General features: G+C 43.5%; 1 protein-coding gene across 4 annotated transcripts in view; it reads left to right on the forward strand.

Annotated features, from left to right (window-relative positions):
* Positions 1-25,447, forward strand: part of PIDD1 (p53-induced death domain protein 1) — a 602,358-nt gene that overhangs the window by 328,163 nt on the left and 248,748 nt on the right. For all 4 annotated transcript variants that reach the window (XM_069624025.1, XM_069624027.1, XM_069624026.1 and 1 more), the window contains 5 exons: positions 2,945-3,306; positions 11,185-11,598; positions 13,456-13,665; positions 18,090-18,147; positions 18,878-19,079. In XM_069624025.1, the coding sequence (XP_069480126.1) occupies positions 3,054-3,306; positions 11,185-11,598; positions 13,456-13,665; positions 18,090-18,147; positions 18,878-19,079 (1,137 nt within the window). In that variant the 5' untranslated portion in view covers positions 2,945-3,053. The remainder of the gene's footprint in view (positions 1-2,944; positions 3,307-11,184; positions 11,599-13,455; positions 13,666-18,089; positions 18,148-18,877; positions 19,080-25,447) is intronic.

Consider the following 25,447-nt stretch of genomic DNA (forward strand, 5'->3'; position numbering starts at 1 on the left):
GAGGTGTTCTTGATTTAAGTGCTGTGCACAGGCATATTGCGCACGTCATTGAGGCTGACCAGAATGGGCCAGTCTCTGTTTTGTCCTGGTTTGCGAGGTTGGTGCTCTAGCTGTCTTTGTGCCTTGGTTTGGGGTGGCTATTATGATGTTAAAATCCGAGTGGTCCCTCCCTTTGGAATTGCAGGATCATGCTAGTTCATCTGAGACATTCTGATGGGTCTGGTAGTCCCAATCTGGGGTGGCTAGAGGTTGAACGTTCTTTACAGAATGCCATGCTAGCTTTTCTGTTGTGATCTAGCAAAAGGTCTGGGTTCTAGAGATGTTCTGAAGGCTAGGTAATTGTTCTGAGTCTCCTAGGCATTGAGTGCCCCCGTTTGGTTGATAGGAAACAGAAGAAAGATCTTCAAGGTACTCAATCAACTTATGAAGGATGAAGGGCCAAGTCGACCCTGCCAGAATTAAAATGTGTGACTGCAGGCTGCACACAGATGTCCGAGGCGAGTGCTTAATTAGTCCGAAATCATTCAGCCAGAGATCCTCGATTTGAAGAAAAACTGCTCGCACTACTCCTGCACAGCTATCCCTATACTGGCTTCAAATGGATAGAACAAAGGATCATCTTTTAAATTGTAAGCCTTTCTAACTCAGAAGAAGTACTGGGCTCAGTGCCCCCAAATACCTATATAAACTACAACTTACCTCCTCTTAGGTCCATCTTAGAAAGAAAACTGCTCCGGCATCTTTCAAGCATACATATTCAGAAGGCTAGGTCTTTTGTCTAGGAGGGTTAGCTGCATGGACATTGAAAAAACATTAGAGGTGTGCGAGTGAGTGAAATCAGTGGGAAGAGGGGGAGATGGAGAAGCTCAAGGTGTAACCTGCTATTCTGTACCTCTTCTGTATGAGAGAAGCTGTCACTGCTTCCGCCTGTGCCCTCATGCTGCCCTGTTATTTTTTTGTCAGTGGTGGTGGCTACAGCAGCAATGAACGTTATATTTTGGGATCCAGGCCCTCCCACCCACAGACTACCCTTAAAGGTTTTAGCTCGATTTGAATGTCCTCCTTGATCATGAGACCATATTTGTAGTTCTGTGTCAGGCAGCGAGCGGTGGGGAGGTAAACTAAAGTAACCAGCTACCTACATGCCACAGAGAACGTTTTTTCAGACCCATTTTAGTCTGGACACATGCCAACAATCTGGAGAAATCGCAATGGGGCAAAGGACTACCCTACTGCTGCTTATTTGCACTGAGTTTAAATAATATACAGGCACAAAACGTTTCAGCTGTGCCCTGTAAGGGCTGAAATGTTCAAATAAATGATTTCAGCACACTTTATTCAGTATTCTTGTACACTGATTGTAGTTTTAGTTTCGCACTACAAAGCTAATTTTAGAGGTATCAGAATGCAATGTGATAAGAACTTGTTTAGCATCTCACACCTGACATGGGCTAATTTGAGATGTGTTTAATCTTCCCACTGGGTTATTCTTGTATTAGAATCACCTGCTCTTTGCATTTTTTATGTATGTTTGCATGCAGCAAGTTATTCATGATGTGTATACAAGCAAGAGACAGCATACCTTTTAGCAAAAAGACATCACTCATAGTTCAACACATAATGCATTCATACATTAAGCAGGAGACGGGTGCGTTTAAGTAAAATACTTTACTACCAGCTCAGCTTCAAATAATATGTAGTCTGAGACACACTTTAATTCAAGAGATATTATTCATAGCTCAGCTTCATATAATGTATAGGCCCAAAAAGTCAGTTACAACACAAGAGACATCACACGTAGGCGCAGAGTACAGGGGGTAGGGGAGGACAGCAGCCCCATTTGTTCTTTAGCAATAGGGGCAGGAACTTCACTCTGCCCTCATAGAGATGTTTACAGTTTTCACTTTCCAACTGTACATTGTAAATGAGACTGCGTGGTGTCATTGCAGCAGGAGATTAATCCGTACTGGCTTTAAAGTCATGTATATGAACTGCAGTGCTGTTAATGCAGTGACTTTGAATACAATCAGGGATCCACATTTGATGTTCGCCCTAAAGAAGAACGGTATCAAGGTAGCTCAGCAGGTTGAGTTACTGTTGCTGAGATGTTATGCTTAAAGCACCCTATAAATAATGTGTCTTTTTGCAATTCCTTCTACATAAATATGTGCTGTAAAATGCACTGTTCATCTGGGGGTGGGGGGTTTGGGCTAGTCGCCACTTGCGCATTTTCAAGGAAGAAGGGGAGAGAGAGAGAGGGATCACCTGTGTGCACAGGGCTAGTGGTAGGAACATGGGGAGAACACCAGGTTGTAAGGCCTTTTCCATGTGTTTCTAAGACTTATAATGCTTTGCGCTGACTCATGTTATGCCTTTTTGCATGCCTTGCTGTGCCATGTTATAATCTGCTATATATGGTTTCAGTTTTGTCTGCCCATAAAGGTCTATGGCCGCTCCCGCGCTAACACTCACTCTACAGTCTAACACAATTCACATGCTGACTATATGACTCGCAAATTCCAGTTGAACACCCCTCCCAACAGACATCAAACATCAGAACACGGCACCACTACAACCAATTTATATATCACAACCCTGTCCAATGCATCCGAGACTCACAACCCGGTCCAATGCATCCGAGATTCACAACCCGGTCTAATGCATGTCGCTGCTTCAGACACTTATGCATGCTCTCTAAGCACAACGCTTAGAAACTGACCCGTACACAGTGCTGTGTGTACTTCTGGTCTGCACTCAACACAACAGTAAAGCTGTCTTGCATGTTTCTCATCCCCACACCCCTCAGTTTCCCATTCACCTGAGCGGCTGAAGACCGTGGAAATGGCAGCAGAGTGGTATAATTCCTAATATCATGTATAAAGCTCGCACCTGTCAGTCGACGTGACTTTAGAGCAGCCTGATTGTGTTTGTTTATTCCTTTCAGTGTCTTGCTCTCCCTCCTCTTTTCCCACCTGATGCCTCGTGGTGTCGATCCTGCTTGCTTATCCGGCAAGCTGAAACATGTCCCGGCCGCGACGCAGTGACAGCAGAAGATGGCAGAGCTCTGGGACACCCAGGGGGCCGGTTGCTCGGTGGCTGCTGCTGCCTGCCCCCAGCTAGCAGGCAACAGACTGAACCTGGACGTCTACCCAGATGGGTGCCGTCAGTTCCTGCAGCTGCTGGCGCTGAGGCCGGAGGAGGTGCGTCAAGTGCAATTCCTGCGGCTGAGCTGCAACGAGAAGCTGATTGACTGCGCGCTGGCATCTGCTGTCCAGCTAACTGGTCTCACGTCCCTCGTCCTCAAAGGTAAGGCATGCACACATTGAACAAGAATGTGGGAGAGGGCAAGGGGTGTGTCTTCTTTCTATGATCATTGGCATAGCATGGAAATCGCACTGTAATATGTTATGAGACGCTCACTGTGACCCAGAGCAAATGCATGTCCTTGTAACTAAGTCACCTCCATGCAATAGTGCCTCGATGCCTCTGGCCTGCTAGTGTGCTTTATCAATTTCAAAAATAAAATAAAAGGTAACCCATAGCCAACCACGGATAAACCAAATTGATGCTCTTCTCTTTTGGATTAGCCATGGTCTGTTATGGGGTACTACTCTTTACCCATGATATGTAACGTGGTCATCCTGAGGCTAGGGTGATCTTCGGAGACCTGTTTAACTGAGGCCTGCTTAAGGCGTGGACCTGCCTTTTATGCATGGGATGCTAATGTGCAACACTCGGATAATTTAAGATCCTATGAATGGACTATTGCAATGGAGCAAGTAGAGTGTCGTCTGTGTTTCTTGGAGCTTTCAGTGACCCTGGCGTTTTGCATAACCACTGAGATCGAACGCTTGCAACAAGCATCCCAGCTTATCTTAATTTAAGGTACTGACATTATAAAATACCGTCGTGTGTGCTATGATGGAGGCGACTCGCATCACCCGCATGCCATTGCAGGTAGGTCAGTAAAGACTGGGGCTACGGGTAGAGGTTGTTATTTAGGGGGTACGTTCATTAAGAAATCTAACGGTCCTGCACAATACGCCGTGTGCCTGCTTGCTCAGGCCTGCTGTCCCGGAGGTCTTCCCATGACGAGACAGCGTACACCTGCGTCCTAAGCTTGGCGCGCAGCCAACGACTCTTGCGTGTTGTGAGTTTGAAATCCTTGTCCTTGGTTTTGCAATGAAACCACCCTCTCCCCTGCTAGTGCCCTAGGCGTCCACATTAACTGGCATCCCTTCTGTGCGCGCTGCTCTGACGGATTTTGTCACCACTGGCCCCCCTCGCTGGCGGGGTTGACGCCACTTTATCCCGACACAGTCTTGCTCTTGCTGCTCAACTCGCCCCTGTCACCGAGACTTCTGCTCAAGTGTAGTTCATAATCACACGGTATTTGGCATCTGCTCAGAGGATTCCCTCTAAATGTTATAATTAACCAATCCGTTGCGTTCTAAGAGACCTTGAGACGACTCAAGTCTGCGATGTTCGCTTTGCACACTTGTCTCAGCAGTGGATGCTCAACCAACTGAGCTAACTTAACGCCTGGCTGCACAATCAACCTATAAAGCCGCCGTGGGAAGGGGTAAAAGATATCCATCTTAATGGGGAGTTTCTTCAGCGTAGAAAATGGTTGTAGTAGCCCGCCCCCAACCCCCTGTAAGATTTCCAACCCCACGACTTATGTTTTTATAAGTGGAATCATGTAACATCGCTATTCTCTTTCAGATGTTACGGCTCCAATACCTGCTTTGTGGTTTATTTACTACTAATATTAGACAATTTGCTCAAAATTGTCTAAAAGTTGCATCGGAACGGAAAAGAAAGGATGCCATTTGGCATCCTGTCTTTTCCGTTTGAGCAAGTTGTGCGACCGTCGACAATGTCTATCTCCGTGTGCTTTAAAGGGATGAAATAACAATTTGATAGGGGGAGCTAAGAGCAGCTCCTGGGTATCGAGCATTCCAAATAGGAGCTACCTTAGGGGAAAGGGGCTGGAATACAGCGTGACGCAGATTTAGCTCCCGCTTCAGATGCAAACTATTTATGTTGTTGCATTTTTAAAGCGCTCACACAGCCCAGGGGCATCGAGGCGCGGTTACAGAATTTGTTGTTGTTGTCTAAATTGCATATTTATAGGGCTTAAATACCCAGAGGTTTCTAAGCACGGCCCCAGGGATCGAACCTGTGTTGCTTCATGTAGTCTTGCTTCCAAGGCGAGCACTTTGCCGCTGAGCTATCCTCCCGGGACATAGCGCTCTATCCATTTTATGAGAACCATCATGTTTTAAATGTCTTTCCGACATGTCTTAATACACATTTGCATATGTTTTCAAACACGTAGTGTTTGAGAACGTATCTGGTAAAACTACTGTAAAGAAGAAGAGTGAGCAAGTAATACCAATCACTCAGTGGTTTGAAATCAGCAATACTGCGACAAGGAGAAATGAGCGATTAATGGAGAGTGCTCAAATGGAAGAGAAAAGGGACTATAATCCTCAACTTGAGAGGGCTCAGCAATGTATCATACAAAAGGGAAGAAGGACCACTGTCAGAGAGAAGTGAAACCCTGGATTTTCAAATCAGCAGTTTCGTGAAAGCTGACAGAGGAGTAACTTGGGGACAGCCCAAGTATTGGGAGGACTAAGGGCTGAGAGACTATGAAACATGGGGCGTCCTGCCACTGATATGTGTATGTCTTACACTTATGTGTGTAGGCTTTCTAATAGTTTCTTAAATAATTCTGGTTTTAGAGCACGTGTTAATCTGCCCTATCACGTCCACAACGGAAATGTAAATGTATTTGCCAATTTAATCTTAGAAACAACATTCACATTAACAGTTCTACAAAACCTTTTTCAGCATTTATTAATTTGCCATTCTGCTCAGTTATTAATTCTTTTTATCTTATTTTTTTTATAAGTTCAGACAAACATAAGGAGCAAGTTAGTTAAAAAAATTACAAATACAAGTGAAATGTGAACAGTACAAGCCCTTCAAAACAACAAGTGTGCATGACATAGTGTAGTGTACAGGACCGTCATTTGCATTTAAAAGACGGTTTTTAGAAACAACATATAAAAACACCAATATTTAATTTCTGAAGGTATACTCCTAACTAAATTCCAGAGTTCCTATCGAAGTATCCTCATTGTATGTCCTTATCTTGATCTCATAAGTGTCAATTGGCGGGCTAACAAACAACCAATTCTTGGGTCTGTTGGCCACTAATGTGCTTTGTCCTTTGGCGTTTCGGCTGCCAGAGGAGAGCAGGGGAAGAAAACCCCAAGAGAGCGAGCCATTCATGAGTGGTAGCGTAACCTGTGAGAGGTGAACTGTATAGTCTGGCAACAAAGCCAAAACTGCTGTAATGCTGGCACCGTGGAACCGTGGACAAGTAGCAGAGAGAGTTGGAGGGAAAGCAGAAACCTTCCTGACCAAACAAAGTGAAGTCACTATCGTGCGTGCAGGCCCAGTGACGCCTCCCCGTGGGAAAAAAGGTAACGGGGACGGCGGGAGAACCGGAAGGGAGCACAGGTATAACGAGTACCAGCATCCTACTCGTCCCAGTGATACATGAAATAGCAGAGAGTAAAACACAGCACAGGACTCATCCTACAGTGTTACAAGAAAGAACAGAGAAAGTGAGTCCCATCACAGGATTCATCGTACTCGTCCCAGTGATACGAGAATGAGTAGAGAGAGTGAAACTTTACAGGACTTATCCTACTTGTGCCAGTGACATGTAAGAGAACCAAGAGAGTGAGAATGAATCGTACTCGTCTTACTCATCTAAGTAATACAAAAGAAAGGGCCTAGAAGATCAGGTTAATTATTGGATCTATTATTCTTGCACCAAAGTGAAAATCTGTAAACCAGAAGAGGAGAATCTGGATATCGGATATCTTACTCATGTGGATCTAAAGAACCATAGGAATGACGAGAACAGGAGCGAAGTAAAGAGGGATTCTATTTCCCCAGAAAGAACAGAGAAATAGAGGCTTTCAGAGACACTAGAAACACGCTTAATAAGAGAAATTCTAAGGCCAAGAACGCAGAGGAGGAGAAGTCTACAAACACAAGAGAAAGGGGAACCTAAAGGAACTGAACAATCCAATGCAATAGTTGACCAAAAACTATCTGAGAATGATATACTAAGTGAGTCATTCTCCTGGGCCTTAGTTGTTTTGTCTTAGGGGTAGGGTCAGTGCAGCTTCGTTTTGGACAGAGGACAGACTGTTTGCTTTAGACTTCACAACAGACGATGACCAACCTAGTTAGTTAGGCAGGGAAATCCACAGATTAGGGATAGTGAGGCCTTTTTATTTATTGTTTAATAAAACATCTGCAATTATCCTCAAAACTGGTCTGTCCGTCTGACCTACCACAGGTGGTTTGCAGAGCAGCAACACTTGCCACCTGTGCTAATGGAGGAACTGACATCCAAGTCTAGCACTTCTTTATTTCTTTATATGAAATTCTTAATAAAAAGCAGAGATTTCTTTTAAAGCTCAACACTCGCAGAATGTATAAATATCAGATACACATTTTTAAAACTCAATGAACTTCCTAGAATACATACAACCAGTTATGTAAAGAATCACTTGTTGTGCAAAATCAAACAACATCATACAGCCTTACCACCAAGACTGTATTATGTTCAATAATATGAGTAGAGGAAATAAAATGGCCACGGTCCACAAGAACCTGGTGGATTAAATTCAAGACCTGATGAGGGTTGATGCAGAATGTGTACAAGATACTCCTCCTATCTTCCCCAACTTCGATAATTGCTTCTGCAAATAGATGATACAATGTATCCTGCTTTAGTAGGAACACAATGTTATATCTGAATTGTTCTTTCTAATCTCTGTATTGTCCATAGCTCCTGCATGAGCAGGTTCTTTCGCTGGCTCCTAAGTTACACAGCTTGCTTGATATCAAAATATATGCTGAAATTGCAGTGTGCTTCTCCAGTAATGTCAATATACATAATAATGTAGAGGCTTGACGGACACCATATAATTTAAAACTCTGCACTAGATACTTTTGTCTTATGTTAATGGCAAAGGGGGCAGAACACCCTAAAGTGAATCAGTGTCTCTCCAGAGTCAAATTGTCACAGGCACATTTACTCTCAAGCTTTGACATAACCTCCCATCGTTAAGACAGAAAATGCACAGAAAATACGGGAAATTCTCAGCCATACCAGTCATTCAATTCTATAAAGGGAAAGTACTCCCGACCCTCACCTATGGGATGGGTGCAACTTTGAACATGCCAAACACCATATGGCAAAAACTGGAAGGGTATCTTTGGAAATCCCTATTTGGTCTACCAAATTCAGTCTCAGTGGACCTCATCAGACGAGAGCTAGGCCTGCTTTCCCTAGAACAATCTGTAACATTGGGTGCAATGCGACTCTTTAGAAACATATCATTACCTGAGTCCCCGCTGACCTACAAGATCATCAGAAGTGAAATATCTAACCGCAAACTGACCACCTTAAATAGGTGGGTGGAAAAGCTAAGAGAGAAACTGGTGGAGGTGGCGTGCACAGAAGATGATTTGCAAATGAACCCAGCAAGAGTGAAATCCAAATTGGAAGCCCAAGACTGGATCAACACCCTTGAAAAAGCACAAGGCAACAAACTCGCAAAACATCTGCCACCGACTTTCAACAGTCTGAACAAGCCGTTGCCGTACTGTACAAAGTTCCTGGACCAACTAAGGACAACCTATAAGAGAGCATGCTTAAATCTCCTCCCGACACGCGAAATTCAGGCAATTAGACTAAAAACGGCCACCAAAGAATGCAGATTATGTGGCGAAATAAACAAACCTGAAACAGTGAGACATCTGTTGATGCAATATTCGGAGCTAAGAGAAATACTGGCTACGTACCTTAACAGCCTGTGCACCGACCTTGTGGGTCTTCAAGGAGAAGAAGAAGCCACATGGTGGAACAGGCTGATGTCAGGGGAAAAGTCGGCCTGGACACTAGCAACGGCAAAAATTCTGCAAGCTGCTTTCCAAAAAATAAACGCACAAACTGTAGCTCGGTCCACAACCCAAGCAGAAGGTCTGGCCGGATGATAGTTGTTGGAAATGGACTCTAAACTGACAAAAGGAGTGACTGGTGAACTGAATCGAATCGCTGTGAACTTGCCCTGTGTTGCCGTGGACTTTTGAATTTTGGACTTTAAAATGCAATTAGCGTACTCTCTCTCTGCTTTCTTGACTTCCGTAATGGAGCATTTTCCTCTAATCTTAGCGGTTTATGTTACCAGATCTTTTTTCTTCGTGTTTCGCTGTTTCCTGCTTTTCCATCTTCCTCGCTCCCCTCCTCCATCTTCCTCGTTTTCTTCTCCTTCTCCTTTTGTCATCTCTTCATCTTCATCTTTTTCTGCTCCCTCTTCTTCTGCGCCTTCCTCTTTTGCTTTTGTCGCTTCGTCTTCTGCAGTTTCTGTCCTCTCGTCTTTGTATGCAAACCTCTTAGCTCCTAACGAACGGTCAAGAGTCTTGTAAAAATTGCTAACGCGATTATAAACAAGTTCATAAAAAAAATTAAATAAAAAATTAAAAACAAATACCTCCCATCGTTAAGTGCAACATACCAAAGCAAGCAAATTAAGCCAACATTTCAAAAGCACAGCTTCATTAGTCATATTAAGTATTCCTTACGCCCGGTACATCTCTTGAAGAATAGATAATGACCTACCCCGTTCATGCCATGCTCTGCCTCTTCCTTGAGTCTTCCAGAGAAACATGTGTGCAAAGCTTTTGTTATGACCACAGGTACTGCTGATGGGATTTTGATACAGGACATATAACCTAGACTGGCCAGGCTCTATTTAACATAGACTAACCACTTACTCTTCACATGAACGACACTGGTCATGAAGGTTGATATTAAGGCAATAAGCCCCGAGACTGCGGGCCATTACTGCATAAGGTAATGCCCCCAGAGCCCATAGTTACAGGTTAACGGATGCCCCGGGGGCATTACCTTATGCGGTAATGGCCCACAGTCGAGGGGCTTATTGCCGTTAGTACCCCGGCCCTAACTTTGGCTTCACTTAGCTGTTTAAGATACAATCCCTGACTCCTCAGGATGAGCTATGTGTACTCCGGTACAGAACGCTGTACGCTTTCTAATCGCCTGGTTACCTGTGCTCTTTTTAGTCCGCAAGCCCATATATATTCATCATTAGTGCAATCTGTGCTGTCTGAATTAAGTGCTCCCATGCAATCTCTAACCTCACGTTCAACACGGTTATCTAAAGTCATTAAACCTATTCAGTTAATATTTAATCTCATATTTAGCTCAGATGTATGGGTAAAAAATACACATGTACAATTTACAATCTCTGAATTAGCCTGGCTATGTTAGGTGAGTGATGTTGTGCAATTTCTGATATCATGGTTAGCGTTGCTGTTTTTAGGTAAATTAGCTTGTGCTATGTCCTCTTGATTAGTTCTACTTTATGAAGTATTTGTGCCTATGGAATTTGTAATATCAAGTTTAGCTCGGCTGTTTTAGCTAAATGAGTCAGTGCTATTGCTAATCTCAAATTAAGCGCTGCCATTTTAAGTAAGCGAGCTTGAGCACCTGTGTCTACCACTGCTTTGAAAGATAAGCAGTCTGTATTTTATTTGCCGGTATTTGATGCTGATAAGATATCTCAGTGGGTTGAGGGCTCACTGCTGCCATCTGTGTGTGTTCTGCAGGTCGCACGTTCGAATCCTGGCAAGCCCAACTCCTTCTTTCATTTTTCCGAAGTCGAAAAATGAGTACCAACTTCTTTTGGATTATAATTGTATGTAAATATGTTGTATGTACAGCGCTTTGGTGAAAGTGCTATATAGATAACAAATCATTACCATTATTATCATTTAACAGTTTTACATTTGCCCCTGTAGAGCATCTGAACACTATACAAATTCTGTAGTCCATCAAATGTATAAAAATGCAAAATGGATAAAAGACCAATTTAAGAGACCAAGTCTAAATGACCAATAGTTGACATGGTAGTGCAGAGGGTTTACAGTACATTTTAAAGGTGATCCGTTTTCTCATAGATTAGACTTTAGAATGTCTCTCGCTGAACTGGAGTTCTACATCTGTTCTCGTGGGTTGGCCTCATCTTCTCTTATTAATCTCTCTCATGGTTCTTGCCCCTACAGGTGGACATAGCCATGACAAGGATGGCGCCATCCAGCATGGTTTGCTGACGGGCCTGCCGGAGAACATTGGGAGGCTAGTTTGCCTTGTCCATTTGGACCTGAGCTTCAACAGCTTCTCTTTCTTGCCCGAGTGCCTGAGTGAGCTCGCCAACCTGACGGTGCTCTTGCTCTGCTACAACCACCTGCAGGGGCTTCCCGAGGACCTGGGCAAGTTGAGGAAGCTTACAGTCCTTTCCGCCATGTGCAATCAGATCACAAACTTGCCCAGTAGCATCGGGGATCTGCGGGCCCTTCAGGTTCTCAACCTTTCTGAGAACTCTTTGCAATATGTCCCGGAAGAGATTGGCAATCTGCAGAGCTGCACAGAGCTGGATTTGTCGAATAATCAGCTGGAGGCAATCCCCAACTCCCTGGGTAAGTTGGTGAGTGAATATTTATGTGCTTGGTCAACGTGAGGTGAGAAGCCCTTAACACTTTAAGTTTGATAGGTGAACTTTCTGTTCCCTTGGTAAAAGAGATTCCGTCTCTCCGGTGGTTTGAATTTCTGCTATTTAGTGGTGAGAAGTACTTGCTCTTAATGATAACACACTCCTGCTTTTTAGACAAGGAAGAACGCTTACTCCTAGGCAGTGAGAGGCTCCTGCTTTATTGGCCGGGAGACGCTTCTGTTGGCTTTTCAGCAGTGAGTGGCTCCTGCTTGCATGGCGGTGATACTCCTCCTCTCCTATGGATTTGAGAGGCTCCTGCTCTACTGTTAGCACGATTGTGTAGCAAACGTGGCTGCAGGAGGTCCTGCCCACATGGCTGCAGGACATCCTGTCCACGTGGCTGCAAGATGCTCCTGCTCCCTTGGCTGCAAGAGGCTCTTGCTCCCGTGGCTACGAGAGGCTCCTGCTTCTGTGGCTGCGAGAGGCTCCTGCTCCCTTGGCTGCAAGAGGCTCATGCTCCCTTGGCTGTAAGAGGCTCCTGTTTCAAAAGCATCTGCTTGCAGTGGTGGTAAGCAGATGTATGACGGTGAACTGGCCATAGTGGTGAGAGGTTGTAGTTTTGTCAGAGTTTAGAATCTGAACTTCTGTGGCGTTCCTCTGCTAAATTTAGCTCCCCCTCTTATGATTAAGTTTGCAGAGAGCCGAGATAACTTTTTGGAGTTTGAGGGGTGGTTTTTATTGACTTGATAGCAGCAGTTGAATTGGCGAGTGATTCTCTGTGGGTGGAACCTCTTTGGTAGTGAGCTTGTTGATGGGAGACTGCCTTTTCATGCCAAGTTTGAAGGGCTTGCCAGGGGCAGAGGATCTAAACATACAGTGTGTTTGGCACGTACATTTGTTGTGTGAAATCCTGCTACTTGTGATTCTATACTTTGCCTACAACCATTGTAGGGAAATGAAAGGCCTTTTCCCCACTATGCCCAGTATGCCAGTTGGTTCTATGAACGATTGACAACTTTTTTTTTTGCCGACCTACACTTTCGCCAATTTTTTAATACCGATTTTCTACTTTTTTACCTCAAAATGCAGGGGAAGACCCCCTGCCCTCTCTTGCTGACCCCACCCCCATATATACTTTACTCCGAAGTTACCATTGGCATTTTGCGGCAAACTAATTGATTTTAAAAAATTTGGTGAGAGCGTAGGTCTGCAAAAGTGGGGTATACTCAGTCCGCTTTCCTGCGTAAAATAGCCTTCCTGCGCCTGCTTCTCACGGAGGCGGAGTGTGCAGTTGAGCAGGAGATTACTTATATTGCACACCCCAAATCAGTCTTTTTAAGGCTTACCAGTTAGCTAATTGAGGTGCCTGCAAATGTTTGGAGACTGGTCAATATCGATGAGTGTTCCACGGGAAGGAGCTGGCATTGACTCCATCACTCCAAACCTACGTCTATACCTCCACATTTTCCACTAATGGAACGGCTGTTGTCTAGAAGCAACAAAGTCTGGCATCTACTGGATGTAGGGGGGCTTAATTCTAATCCCAGCCTTGCCACTTGACCAAGTTATGTGATCCTGGAGAAGTCCCTTTAGCTGCATGTGACTCCGCTCCCTCACGTGCCCAAAGCAGGTAGGTTAGGAACAGTCCTACCTCCTTATTAAGCAGTCCCTTAATAGCTTGTAATTCATATTCACACAAGTGCCTGTGCATTGATGAGGGTTCTGGATTCTAAATAAGTGTGACATTGCGTTTAAAGGAAATATTGCTTTTTTATGTTCTCTGTTTGCTTTGCTCTGATTGCTTTTCCCCATGGGTGATGTTCCGGCCTGTCTCGACGTGCAGCCAATTTGCGGTCCTTGCAGAAGCTGCGTCTGAACAGCAACCGCCTGGCATCGGTACCCGCGGCCCTCGCCACCCTGCCTTTCCTGTCCAGGCTTGACCTGCAGAACAACAGCTTGCGCGCCGTCCCGATTGAGATCCAGCAGTGCCCCTGCGTCCACCTGCGCGGCAACCCGCTGGGCCGACCTGCTTCACCCGAGCCTGAGCAGATAAGTACGTCAACAAACCCCCTCCTGATTCTTTCGTTGCCTAGACTTGAAAGACCACCAAACTCAATCAGCACCTGGAGACCATGCAAATTACAGTGGTACGCGGCATATATAACACATGTAAAAAGACACTTCTGTCATGCAGTGTGAGATATAATAGGCCATAGGTTGCTAAAGCGATGCGTGAAATGGCGCTGACCATCAAGGCAAAGGCGTTCATTTTATTTGGAGCAAAACATGCAAGCCTATGTTTTTCTATTAGTAGCTGCCTAGCCATACCCTCGGTGTCTCAGAACTGGAGCTGAACTTCCTGTGATGGTTGTGGGTGGCACTGTCACATGTGTGGCTTCTCAAGTGAAAAGGCCTATTCTACCCTCACACTAAAAGACTGTTTTAGCCTGTGCCCGCCCGTATATCGTGATATCGCTTAGCCCACTGCGAAAAAGCTCGCCTGAAATAATTCTCACCAAGTTCTAGCCTCTGAAAGTTTGGTTGGGCTGGGCAGAGTCAGTCACGTTCCACCCCAACCCCCCTCCAATTTGAAGCAGCAGGCATGATCACTCTGCTGTGTTGCCCAGGGCTCGACCAGCAAGAACCTGTGGCATTTCTCACCTCGGAGAGCACTGTATTTACTTAAGCAAATACACTGCTCTCCGAGGTGAGAAAACAGTAATTGAAGTGAACGTACAGGCTGAGGACAAAAGCCTGCCAGGGAATTTTAGCTGTCCCCTGCCCCACCTCCCCTTTGCTGTAGCTAAGGGCTTATTTGCTGGCTCAGCTTTTACATGGGCCATGCTTTCAATAATTAGGGTTAACATAAAAAAGTGTATTTGTGGGTATGCAGGGATTGTATGCATGTATGCATGCATGAACGTATGCGAGTCGTGGGTGTATGTTTGTATGCTTGGAGGTGTCTGCAAGTGCACACATATGAATGAATGCAGTGTGAATGGTGTACATGGGTGTGACTGTGCGTGTTCACGAGCGCACAGTCCGAATGTTCTGGGTAATCGTGTAAATGACAGATCAGCTTGTGGGGGCATGGCTGATGGGTGTGTGTGTGTATGTGTGTGTGTATATATATATATATATATATATATATATATATATATATATATATATTTCTGAGGCTTGTGGAATCTGCTTAGATCACATGCTGTGCATAGGCCGACATCTAGTGGAAGCTGCGGAGTATTACAGTTTGTTACAAGAGCATTGCATTACTGCCGTTTTTGGGCAAAGGAAAGCCAACTTGAGTGTTATTGTGTGATGGTGGTGTTGAAGTGGGGGGTAGGGTACTACACTGGTGCTTGCCTGGCTGGGTCTTACTTTGGCATGGAATGTTGTACTTGCATTAAGGGCAAAGCCAACATGATGAGTGTTCTTAGATGAGGGAGGGCATGTTCCCTTATTTTGACATTTTTTTTTCTACCAGTGTTATGGTCAAAGTCAACATAAATATTCTTATGTGGGGGGAATGTAACAAGAGTGCAACATAAGTGTTTTTATATGGGGGTATGTGTAATGATATGTTATTTATATAGCGCTTTCGCCAAAGTGCTGTACAGAGAACATAGTTATATAAAATGTATCACCCAACTGAGGTTTGCACTAATTTATCGAACTTTGAAGTATGAAAGGCTGAGTTGGCCTTGCTGGATTTTGAACCTGCAAATCCCACTCAGATTGAAACAGCGAACCCTCAGCCTGCTGAGTTCTTTTACCTGCTAGCCAGCAGGAGCATGTTTTCTTACTGTGGCATTGCAGTTTATTGCTGGTGTTCAGGCCAAAGGCCACATACGTGTTCTTACATTGGGGTGGGGGCATTCGTGCAGCCTGCAAGGCAATTTTTTTTTACTATGGCATGACATTTTTTACTGCCACTAGGGAGCAAATACAACATGATTAGAGTTCTTATATGGGGGTGGGGGATTTGTGTAGCCAGCAAGGATATGTTTTCTTACTGTGGCATGGCTTTTTTTGACTGGCATTAAGACAAAGCCAACAGGAGTATGTTCTTATATGGAGATACTGGCATGTATTGGCAGAGCCAGCATAAAGATGTTTTGTTAGCATATCATTACTGGCATTACGGACAAAGTATTTTCCTACGTGAGAATAGTGGCATATATAGGTGCACTAGAATTGACATGTGTGGGCGCAATCGATATGAAAATGCTTTTTGCACTTGGAGTACTGGCATATAGTGGGCAAAGGCATTATGAAAATGCGTTTGAAAATGCTCCTGTGCATTGTGGGTGGCTTGGCATCGAATGGACTTTTTATTTCTTACACTACAAAACCGATTGTAAACTGTGTGGCTTTTTACCTAATTCATCACAGAAAGTGTACTGTAACATGCATTATTTAATTTTGTTTTTTAATTAAGGTATTTTAAACCGGTTCATAAACATTACAGGAACATTGGAAGGGGCGTAGTGAACATTATTAGTACATACTGTTTCTTCTCCCCTTCCCTGCATTTTCAAAAATAACATGTTCTATTTAAACCCATTATTTAAAAACCTTTCTCAAGGAGACAACCACTGGTTCGCCCTCCCTCACTAGGCTCTTTGACTCCTGTGTATTTGGCTGGGGGCAGAACAAGTACCCTTCCTTCTCCAGACACTTCTTAGTGTGGGTCCTAGTACATTAGCTCCAGGCCCCACTTGTTACACACTCCTGGATGCGCCGCTGGAGAGTTGGGGTGAAAGATGCATCTAATGGCCCAAAGGAAGACGTAATATCTACTCGGCCTCCTGGGCTTGGGGATTGGGGCAACAGGGATGGATCAATAGCGCAATAGACTTAATGTCCCGTCTCACTACGTTTTCAAAACTGCCATCCAGCCCCCAAAATGTTAATGCTGGCTCCACCCCTGACTGTGTACCTGATTAAAAAAAACACTTAAAACACAGCGCACAATCACAATGCATCCTAAGGAGCCGCTGCCATTGGGTAAGAAATCTGGTTAAGTATAGCCATGGATGACTTGTCCTGTTGGAATGCATGTACATTTTGAGCGGTCACATCATGATGCTGCTCATTAATTAACACATATGAGGAGGCAATAAGTTCCAGCAAAGGATTGGGAGTTAGACTGGACCTGAACCCCTTGCAGTTTTATTTTTTACTTATTACTTTTTTGGGCTGTAAAATGTACATTTTAAGAATCTGTTAAAACGTTGCTTTTCCAGTCCCCAGCCTTTGTCTGATACAGCTCGACAACAAGAAATTCGAAGTTTGGTGTATATTTTTGGGAGGTGTTAGGGATGCCTGACCTGCTTGTAGGTCACTGTATTAGCAAAACAACTGGCAGCAGCCATTTATATGTTCTTTTATACACTCAGCAATCTTTCTTTAAGGTTTTAATTCACATTACTAAAGTTTGTTTTTCCTGTCCATGCAAAAAATCCACTGAAAAAGGGCTATCATTGATTGACTAACAATGTGGCCAATGTTTCAAGGCAATAGAGAAAAATGTGAGCACTGTATGCAGGCAGGCATGTAGAAAGGAAGACCCAATCTGGAAATGCAAAGCAAGGATGTGCCGACGTGGTTACTTGCACTGTGCACTAAACTACTTAAGGATGGCTTGAATTACCGCGATAAAAGCCTTTTGCATAGGGTGAAATGCATTGTGGGGATGCTGTAGCACTGTCAATAAATTAAGGATTTGTTAATCACATCCGGAGTTGACTGCGGCATCTTGAGAGTGCGGGCAGCAGAGTGTTTGGCGCAAAACACGTTTTTCTGGACATTGTATATAGGTTGCCTTGGTGTTGGAGTGCACAGCTTTTTGCATTCCCTACAGCTAGCAAAACTGTAAATACTAAATATAGTAAGTGAGACTTTGCTGCAAAAAATGTCACTCTAGGGGTGCAGTATATACAAATATATTTCCTTTGTTCGGTTAATCTGCTGCTGCCCACCTGATTGTGGCCAGGCCTTGATCCGTTCTCTTTCTGAAAAACGGGAAATATGACCGAATTGAAACGTTCAGTCAACAAGTTTCACTCTCGCTCTGAGGGTTTACGTATATTTGATACCGTTATACCCCTAGAGTGCAGCATCTTCCTTGCCGGAGGCCGCTTTTTAATCTGTATAGTTGAATTACCATTTGAACAACAATTGACTTCTTTTGGATTGGACCTAGCCTAATTTGAGTCGCAATTTTCTGGAGTGCTTAAAAACAGACCCTTAAAAAAGGCTCCTATTTTGAGCATGCAGAGGAGCCAGTGCAGAGAGTTGAAGCATTGGAGAAACGTGATCATGCATTTTCTTTGCCCAGTCCAACACACAGGCTATTTTTTTTAAAAGAAGTTCATTTCACTTCTTCTGCTTGTCCCCTGTTCTCTCCCCTACTCCACTCTCGTGCGCCCCCTGTGCCTCTGTTGGCTCTCACCCCTTTCTCTTCTTCTGTTGCAGGTGACTCCAGCAGCAGCAGTGAGTTACGGGTGCTCTTCCTTACCTCAGATGAGGGCAGGTAGGATTGGTGCGACCTTAAAGTGCTAGTGAATTTGGACAACAGTGAGAACTAAACCATTCTTTTGTATGTACCTGGGCCATACCTGCAGCAAAGTATGAGCATCAAAGCTTCCACCTGCTGCGTGGAAGCCACCGGGCCAATGGCTTAGCCTGGTTTCTAGTGGCTTCGCCTACCGCAGTCCCATTTGCCCAGTCTCTTGCACAGCCCTCTGCTCCATGCCAGCTTAAATGTGCAATTTATGAATCCATATACTAACCAAGAGCAGCTGCCATCAATTTCCTACCAGGACTGTGTATTTTAGGGTGGACAGTAGAATTGGCCCAACCTGAGAAAGAAAGCCTCTGGGCTGTCTCATTCCCCCAGTAGTAAATGAATGACCATTGCCAAGATCTCGAGTAATATCAAGCAGGGTAAAGGAGGCAAACCGGCCCTCTGTGATGGGAAGTCAGACAGGGCCCCAAAGAGATGATGTTGCTAGACACATGACCACAGGAGTGGGACAACTATGAAATAAAGTGTTGCAAAATGAGGCAACCGGTCCCTTGTTTACATGGAGTTTATTTATGCTTATCCCTGTTGCAGTGCTGGATATCGAGTTAGTGGCACGCACATCATGGATAGAGGTGAACTTGTGAAAGGTGTTACAAAATCTTTGAATGAATCCTTCATAAAGCATTAATGTTAATCTCTGGTTTGGGGTGAATGCCCTTTATTTCTTTTCCTCCAGTTTCACTGTCCCGTGCGACGGTTGCCGGGTTTGCCTGCCTTGTGGAGTCCACCTCTCTTTCCCCTTTGGTGCTGTCTCCTCTGAGACCAGAGTTCACTACCAGAAGCTGCCTCCAGATCCCCAGTGGGTGAAGCTGCACCACCATGATGTCCTTCTGAGCCAGGTGCTGGAACTGCAGCCCCACGGCATCCAATTCTTCGAGGTGAGGGCAGGAGGCAGAAGACGCATTGCAGATTACATTTGAACAAGCCTTAACAAAGCCAATCACTTTTGTTTTTGTATAGGCAAAATTGAAGGTTGATGGTAAGGTTTAGAAATGAATCCTAACCACTGACAATTGCTCAGGGTAACCCTCCACACCATCTTTCTTTTGGTCTTCCTTGCCATTACAGAAGGGGAAAGACCATATGCAAATCAGGCTTGGCCCCATTCTGAAAGGGGCAGTCCCACATGAACTGCTTGGTCATATACCTTCTGCGCAAGACCACAAGTAACCCCAGACTTTTTTCAGCCTCATTGCACGTCATCAGTGCAGTGCAGCAAAACTGAAAATTGCCTTCCCTTTTCTGGAAAAGGCCATGTAGGCTGAAAAATGATTGTCTGGACGGGTTGCCTAGAGCAATGCTACAGGTTAACAAAAACCTTCCGGCCAACACTTAACTGTTTTATTCAGATTGTACTTTTTATGCTACCTTATGGTGAGAGATCTTGCTTGCTTTTGATTTTCTGTGACCTGATTTACAAGACTTTTCCCAGATGTGCCTAATCAGGGATGCAAATTCCAATTGTGCACCCTGAGTGATGCTAGGTACCCTAAGGTCGAGGTAGTCCAAGTAGAGCAGGAGCTCTTTGTGCGTCTCTTTGCACAGATTAGCTGAGTAGACTCCACTGGTTGACGAGAGGCTTTGTTTGTTTTTAGTGTCTTGCAGCATGCTTTGCTTCAGGAGGGGTTTATCATTGGCTTCCTGAGGTCTAGGCTAGTGATATACCTAAAGATCTGTGAACCGGAGATCGAAGCGTCCTTAGCTGGAACACCACCAAAAGTTAACCTTGAACCTGTGACCCAGGGACGTGAGCTGCAACTAACAACTGTGAGAACAGTTATCCCAACTGGACCACTTACCTGGGGTTATTAGTTTCTTGATTTGGAGTTCCAGTAGCGAGGGTACATACCCCTGGGCACTGGTGTTTTCTATGGGTGTCAAGTCCACACTTGCAGTTACCTGGTCCTGTGGAACCCGACTCTTATAGCTGTCCCTTCCCCACATGGGAACATGTACATATTATAGCTGCAATGACCCCGAGACTACTCCTGCATCCAGCCCTTTATTTAGACCTGTGTGTACTCTTGCAGAGTATCTTTAATCTGATTTGGTTTGCCTACCCTGAACATTGTAAAACCTTTGGTACCAGGAGAGAGAAATGACTGATAAAAGCTTAGTATCAAAGTGTTGGTGTGCCATATAACCTTATAAGGCCTGTGTGAGAGTTGTAACATCTCCCCCTCGGCCCCCCATCCTTAGGTTGTTAAAGTGTGTTGTTTGAAACAATGCTTGAACTGTGTGATTTCTAAAGTGGAGTACATGTTCCATTTGGGGCACCAAACTGTGATTATGTGTATGTGGTTTTTACTTACCTTATAATGTTTTTGCTTTATGCAGGTTTGTTGTTTAATACATAGTAATATTTTTGTACTTACCTTTGTGGAAACGTTATTGCTTGTCAAGCTCTTGTTTGTTAATTTCATTTTGCAGCAAATCTTTGACATCCTGTGTTACAGCCTAATTTCTTATCTTCGTTACCAACAAAAAAAAAGGATTAAGTCTTTTGTGGCAAACCATGACAGGTCCTCTAAGATTGGCTTTCCACAACTCTACACCAGTAGTGGTTTTGCAAAACATCTTAAGAAAAGCCTTTCACGGGCTGAAAGAAATGTCATGTCATTCCCCAGCCTTGAACGCCCCAGGTTACAGCCAGCCTTTCATACTTCAAAATGACACAACTGACCTAAAGGCATGTACAGTTCTGCCCCAACTGGAGGAGAGCATTCTCTGTCATTCGTCAGCCACCAAATGTCTAAGAGAGAGCAAAGCTGGGCAGCTGTCAAAAAAGTATGATTGCCAAAGATGTGGGTTCTTGGACACTTTAGACCTGATCAAACTTGACTGTCTTTAAGGTCTAAACACTCCTTAAAATGCCTTCTGACCAAGTCAGGGCAGTCCCTATGCTGCTCAGGTGGTCCGTCAGCCTGCAATGGCTGGAATTTACTACAGAGAAGTCAGGAACTAGCTATGAGAATGCAGATGGACGTTTTAGAAAGTTTGGACAATTACTATCTGTCCACCATCCTTCTGGGGATTAGCCCCTCTGTTTTTATTTGAGAAGGGCATGCTGTGAGATGGAAAGGTCTGTCGTACATTTCTGGCACAAGGCACAAAGTCTGTTTGATTTTGCACACCCCACCCCCCAGTTATCATGTTTCCCTGTGAAGTTCTACTCGTGCTGCATGATGTTTGCTGCACTGGTTGGTGGCAACCCTTTTTTATTCTATTGGGGACAGCCTGCGGCAACCTGGTGGAGAGCCAGACTCCTTCAGAATAGCAGGGAACAAGTAACTGGCAACCCCTACTCTTATTCCAGTAGACCCAGCCAAGTCGCAACCTCTCAAGTATCCTTGCTCCCAAGAGAGTCTTGCTGCACTCCCTGTGCGTGAGCCAGATACTTAGAGGGTAAAGCACCGAACTCAGAGTGCACCTTAATCTAACTAGGTCCGAGGCCTGTGATCGATACCGGAGATAAATAAATGTATTAAACAAGATACTGGAAAGTAATGTCGGATTCTCTGCAGTCTTCTCCTGCCTGAACCTCCTCAACAGGACACTGTGTGCATCTCCTGGAACTAGAGCTGCAACTACAGTATCACAGAGCCAGCAGTTCCTCTCTCGTACCCATAGCTGGACTAGTGGAACCCAGGGAACTCTACTACAGAGCTTTGACTGCCAGCTGTTGGAAATTGCCAAATATACCTAATTGCCTGTTTGGATTGTCTTCACAAAGGCACTTTAGTGATTCTCGAGCCAATACCCATCTTTAACGTGGGCAACTACTTATCAGTACCAGTATCCTGCTCTGTAAATCAGAAGCTGGCCTGTCTCTTTCATTCATTCTTATGACTGAGTGCCGGTTCAGCATAAACAATTCCTGAGATTATACAAGTCCTAAGGTGCTACTAGGATATGTACAGTCAGCCGTGGCACCCTGAGGTCCCTATAACTTCACAGTTGACCCTAACAAGTAGGCAAACCGTATGAATGGTCGTAGAAGTGTACTGAACTTGAAATACAAACCTATAATTTATTGCAACCCTCATACTTACTTTTAACAAAACAAACTTTATATTTTCATCATGGCTCTCTGTGGACATAATTTTATTCAAAAAATACAGTGTTACCCTGTATTATTGGCTATCCCGCTGTCCTTCTAAGAATTTGCACCAACTGCTTGACGACAGCTGCCACTAGGCGAGCGAAGAAAAGCTTAATAAATCTGCGTTTGCATAGATTTAGGAAGGCAACACACACTCTGAGTGCATGGCTTGGAGTTTCCTACACATAGTGAAACTCCTTTCAGTCTTATGACTATCACCATTGAGCAATGTAGTCATGCCCCCCTTTTCCTACCATACGAAAGTACAGAAATTAATCAGTCTATGATTTATTTTAGGCAGTACAAGAAGGACCTCCCAACGAGGAAGCGTAGGAATAACTCTTCCTCCAGCAGTATACAAATGAACCTTATTGGTCAATTTATGAATGACCCAAACAGAGAGTAAAAGAACTAACATGTTCCATCGAGTAATATAGGAATGATCCACTATTAGTCATTGTAGGAATGACACTAAAATGTAGCATATAATCCAGAGGTATAGTTATGATCTTCATCGGGCAGTGTAGGTATGTCACGTCTTCCCAAATGGCAGTATAAGGATGACACTCACCGTTCTTGGGCAGTATGGTTATGACTCTTCCCAAAGTATATGTATAGGCCCCATCAGGTAATCTAGTTAAGCCCTGTCAGTCAGCAGTAGCTGGGACCCCCCCCCCTGTCCACCCTCCATAACACACTGCAGATACAAGCCTATCTAGGATGCCTATTAGACAGTACAGACATGCCTCTTCATCAGGTAGAATGACCCATCAGGCAGTGTAGAATTGTCTTGTGCCCATAAATGGAGGTGCTATGGCATCTTTTCTAGTAGTAGAACACCCTCAGCAGTATTACCACAATTGCTCTACATCTGTTCTCTTTCTCTGTTTAACAAAAAAGGTGCACTCCTGAAAACATCTTTGAAGTCATACTCAATTGATCCAAAATTGTATGGCCTAACCCTTTTCTTCCACTTTAAAAACCTTAAGCAGATGTGAACATCAACAGGTATCGGAATATTTCAAAGACAGGTGTAAATATCATTTTCTGTCACCACTGCTGGAAGGTATCTTACAGGATGTTTCATCATCATCTATATGTTTACACGTTTCTACAAAGCATCTACAAGCATGGCACCCTTTCACACCATCCCTTAACCAGTATCTTCAGGCCTCTAGATCCTTATTACCATGACACATGTTTCTTCCAAAAAATGTTCATATTATGTGTCAGTCTCCTAAACGATGCAGATACAAAGGTGAAAATGTAAAAGGGGATATCAAACTAGAGAGACCACTGTCCCCTGCACACAATATCCCTGGTTAATACCAGTTGAAGGCACTTCTATCAATTCAACAGAAATAATCACTTCCAATTATATTCAAAAAGGTGATTCTAAACAACATTTGAGAAAAATGTGTACATGAACTATAAGAACATGTCACTCCAACATGATTAGGTATAAATACAAATGTATTCAGCAATTGCTCAATGTGTTTCAGGAGGAGTAGTCGGCCAAACCGTTAAGTCAGAAAGAGGAAAATATATCAATCATTAAGGTTCAGGTTTAGGAAGAATTAGTTACAATTCCAATAAAGCGTATGTGTAGAAATAAAACCTTTTTAAACACAACTTCGAATCTCCTAAGTCACAGCAATCGAATCAAGAAAATCAATTTACACCTTGATAATAGTGATTAAGATCTTGTGATGTAATAAGAGTTAATTTGTAAAAACGTTATGGTAAAATAAAAGCAGTACCTGTCCAATTATTTCAAGAAAAAGAAAAATTGCTAGTACCATGGCATGACTGAGATAGCCGAATCAAAGTAAAAAACTCGATTTAGAGAAAATTAAATAAACAATGCCTTCAATAATGTTCTTTTTGAAAACTCGCAGCCCTGGTTATGCCAAAGGTAGAAAACTGTAGAAAACAGCACCTGTCTAAAAGAAAGTATAGCCCTATAATGGTAATTAGTAAGCCACCGTGTTAGGTTTATGGTGAACGTAACGTGGTGCACAACCTGTACATGAGAATACTTACCATATCCATTAAGTGTTAAAGATTAACCCAGAGAATCTGTCGGTAAAGGTTTATGCACAGCATCTCAATCCGTACTATCCAAATTTAATGAAAATGGCTCCCAAACCTTGAACAGCGGGATGACATCATCATGGCCAAAACATCTTAAGTGTGATTATGTAAGTACATAAACAATTTACGTGATACGTAAGAGCGATGAAGGAAACTGTACTGTGTAGTTTAATTTCTGAAAGTGACCCAAGTGTCCAAATAGAGTGAAATACTAATCGACACTATCATTGATAATAATCTGTAAACAGGATATGCAAATATGTGTAACACGTAATGTGCAATCCCAAAAGATATTATTGAAGGTCAAAAATAAAATTTAAGTTGGAAATGAACTCTAAAAACTATCATTCGCAACCTATTTAGCTCATCGTAAAACTCAGATCTGAGCGTCCTACAATGAATGACATATCATATGAAAAATCAACAAACGGAGTCAATAAATATCAATGCTATATAGCAATTTGTTATGATTATAAAATACATGTTTCAAGAATAATGTCACATTATGATCACAATCCAGTTATGTAGAATGAAAACAATTTATGAATCCAAATAGTAAAATTCCTTTCTGAAAAACACAAATTGGATAACAATAAGGAATGAATCCTATCTTCGCATGATGTGTTAACAAAGATGAATCAATTAAAGGAATATTGTCAAGTTCGCAAATGGTAATAAAAACGATTGCACATTCAAATCAAGTGAGTATCCATTATGTGGACAATTAGATCATACGAAAGAATGGAAACTTAGTTCTTAGTTCATTCCCCTGGGCATCAAGGTGTCCAATCGTTGTATCCAAAGGCCTCCCGTTGTAACAGCTTTCTGTTTAGGTCCCCTCCTCCTGAGTTTTTGTACCACTTCCAAAATTAGAAACCTCATTTGTGATATACTATGGGAATTCTCCAGGAAATGGCGCGGCTCATGTTGAGTGTTCTTATATTAGATTTATGTTCAATCCATCTGAGTTTGACTTTGCGAGTGTGTGTCCCACATAGAGCAAGCCACAAGGGCATTTCAAAGCATAGATGACATTGTGTGTATTGCAGG

This window comes from Ambystoma mexicanum, chromosome 11 (genome assembly GCF_040938575.1).
Source record: "Ambystoma mexicanum isolate Mex_15411 chromosome 11, UKY_AmexF1_1, whole genome shotgun sequence".
Lineage (NCBI taxonomy): Eukaryota > Metazoa > Chordata > Amphibia > Caudata > Ambystomatidae > Ambystoma > Ambystoma mexicanum.